Consider the following 3,257-nt stretch of genomic DNA (forward strand, 5'->3'; position numbering starts at 1 on the left):
ATATGTGACCGTGGAGCACAAAACCAGTCATAAGGGTCAGTTTTGAGCAGAATAAATAAGCTTTCCATTGATGTATGGTTTGTTAGGATCTGACAATATTTGGCCGAGATACAACTATTTGAAAATCTGGAATCTGAGGGTGCAAAAAAATCTAAATATTGAGAAAATCATCTTTAAAGTTGTTCAAATGAAGTTCTTAGCAATGCATATTACTAATCAAAAATTAAGTTTTGATATATTTACGGTAGGACATTTACAAAATATCTTCATGGAACATGATCTTTACTTAATATCCTAATGATTTTTAGCATAAAAGAAAAATGTATAATTTTGACCCATACAATGTATTGTTGGCTATTGCTACAAATATACCCCAGCGACTTAAGACTGCTTTTGTGCTCCAGGGACACATATGTGATATATTTAACTTCAGAATCAAAAGGAAAAAGTAAAAAAGTTCACTTGTTTTTGTAAAATTAGATTTTTAAAAAATTATTTATTTTTTAATGCTGCGTTTAAATTGCAAAGTGTTCATGCATCATTTTAGTATTTGTTGCACTGATTTTATGTCTTATACAGTAAAAGTATGTTTAGACGCATTGAGAATTTGGCGGGAAAAGTGTGCTTAATTCTCATGAAATGAATGTTGCAATGTAGAAAATCTGAATGCTGCTAATAGTCTTCATTTCTCGTTTTGTAAAATGTCATTTCTTATTTTTTACCCTTACCCTTTTTAGGCATGCACATTTTGAGCTGTATGTAAGCAGAACAAATAACCAATTATTAGATCAAATAAGAAATTGATTTTTTTTTGTAAAATTATAAAATTTCATAATATAAAAAAATCGAAAATTATAAAAAAAAAAAAAAATCTGTTTGTAAGTAACCAGAAAAAAAACGAAGAAAAAAAAAATTTAATTCCATAAATTATATGCATGTTATATTATACGTGTGTATAATAATATGTATCACAATTTATGAATAATGAATTTAAAAAAGTAAAAATCTTAGCAGCCCCAATTTAGGCTTCATTTCCTTTATATAAAATATACTATTTTTACATTTTCTTTTGTTTTTCTGTGGAAATATGACTCTTTTTTTTTTTTTTGATTTATTCTTGTATATTTGATGTGTTTGTATGTAACCTAAACTCTTTTCTCTGTCTGTCCTCTCAGGTGATGATAACGGTGAGTTAATATTTGCACATGATACATGATGCTTCTGCAATGAAACTGGTCTCAGATCAGTGCAGAAGGGCTTTTATTAAAGCAGACTTTGTCTGTTTCTCACAGGTGAAGGGTTTTACAAATGGATGGAAGGTGAGTGATTATTTACAGTGTAAATATGATGAAAACACAGATGCATTAATTTGCATATTAATAGTTGTACAAATGACTTGCACAAATTCGTTCTGCTCGTGTTTCATGAATGAGGCCTGACACACTTCCTCCTGAAACTGAGAGATGTCCTCATTATTTGTTTTAAGTATTTTTGTGCTCTGCATTGAAAATGCTCAAGAGTTGGGGATAATGCGAGTTATTTTGATATGTTGATTTGCTAATATAATTACCCAGTCTGAGGTTAGACTGTGTTTGTTCAACACTGATAGTGGAGACAAGAAATTCCTACATTAGAAACTAATATCTATTTATTTGTTTTTATATGGATACATTCAACATAAATGTCTACATATATGTTAAATTTAAATGATCTATTGTGAAGGAAAAAAATTTAATTAAATATTTATAATAATAAGTCAAAGTAAATTATTTACTTCAAGTTTAAATGTAGTTTAAACGTATAGTCATAGTACTTTTAATTTATTATTATTGTTACAATACAAAATTAAACTACAAAATTCTGCATTTTGGCAGAAAAAGTTTTTTTTATATCCTGTTTGTTGCCATTCTTATTTATTAAATATGCATATGACTTTTTCTAATGTATAATTATTATACACAGTTTTATGAGCTCATATTTCCCCCCAAAATAAATATTATTAAAAAAATTAAATACATTTTTTATTTAAATACATTTGAAACATAAAAAAGTATGCCTTATAGTTATAGTATTTTATTTATTGTTATTATTATTATTTTTATTTATAAATAATAATATAATAATTCTGTGTATATTATTAATTTTAATGCTAAGGGTTAATGTGGGGGATTGTTTTGCATATGATTTTAACCTAAACATTTTTAAACATTTTTTCTAATGTATAATTATTATACACAGTTTTATGAGCTCATATTAAATAATAAAACTGTAAGAAAAAAAATTATATATATATTTTTTTAAAATGCATTTAAAAACTACATTATACCTTACAGTTTATAGTTAAAAAATACTTTTTTATAATGATTTTTATATATATATATATTTGTTTTCATTATTTAAAAGAACTAGTTTGTATTGTGTGAAGCTCATTGTTAATGCTTTAGAAAAGTGTGTTGGTTTACTGTGTGTTGATGCGCTGCAGGTTTGTGTTTGGAGAAGCGTGTTTTCTATCGTCTGATCTCTGGCCTCCACAGCAGCATCAACATCCACCTGTGCGCTGAATACCTGCTGGACGGTAAACACACAGATGCAAACTCCTCAGATTTCAATGACACCTCACTCTTTTGAGATCAAAACAGGCCACCTGTGAGGTTTGCTTAGATCCAATGAGAAAGTGTTTTACAAGGGTACTTGTGATCTTACAAGGGTTTTGCATAGTGTTTTCTTTACTCTTTACTTCAAAAGCTGTCTGAAAGGGTAATATTTGATGTATTTGAGGTCTGAGATGTGTGAACGGTGAAGAAGAGAAAGAGAGAGAGGGCAAACATTTAGCATTTTAGCTCAGCATTGCCGTCTAATCAGCCAATATTGTCTTAAATAACCTGCATAGCACTTCATCTTTTATAACATGGGATTTTGACCAAATATATTAAATCTTGATTTTTGTAAAATGTTGCAACAAGATGTTAAAAAATGTTGTTTTTTTTTGAAAAATTAGTTTTGGATATATAAGGTAATAAAAAATATTTTTAAAAATACCTTAAAGTAACTACAAATGAGCATGTCATTGCATTTACATTTAGTCATTTAGCAGATGCTTTTATCTAGCAATCAAAACCAGCAAAAGAGCAATAATATGTAAGTGCTATGACAACTATAAAGCAGCACACAAAGCAAGTTATTATTATTTTTATATAATATATTATATATATATATATATATATATGAAGAGTTCATTTGCAAAAACCGATAAACGC

General features: G+C 27.7%; 1 protein-coding gene across 2 annotated transcripts in view; it reads left to right on the forward strand.

Annotated features, from left to right (window-relative positions):
* ero1b (endoplasmic reticulum oxidoreductase 1 beta) overlaps nt 1-3,257 on the forward strand; it is a 31,065-nt gene that overhangs the window by 10,115 nt on the left and 17,693 nt on the right. For both annotated transcript variants that reach the window (XM_016510776.1, XM_016510841.1), the window contains exons 9-11: nt 1,176-1,187; nt 1,293-1,319; nt 2,483-2,575. In XM_016510776.1, coding sequence (XP_016366262.1) covers nt 1,176-1,187; nt 1,293-1,319; nt 2,483-2,575 — 132 coding nt within the window. The remainder of the gene's footprint in view (nt 1-1,175; nt 1,188-1,292; nt 1,320-2,482; nt 2,576-3,257) is intronic.

Source organism: Sinocyclocheilus rhinocerous, unplaced genomic scaffold (genome assembly GCF_001515625.1).
Source record: "Sinocyclocheilus rhinocerous isolate Xijiao unplaced genomic scaffold, SAMN03320098_v1.1 scaffold4629, whole genome shotgun sequence".
Lineage (NCBI taxonomy): Eukaryota > Metazoa > Chordata > Actinopteri > Cypriniformes > Cyprinidae > Sinocyclocheilus > Sinocyclocheilus rhinocerous.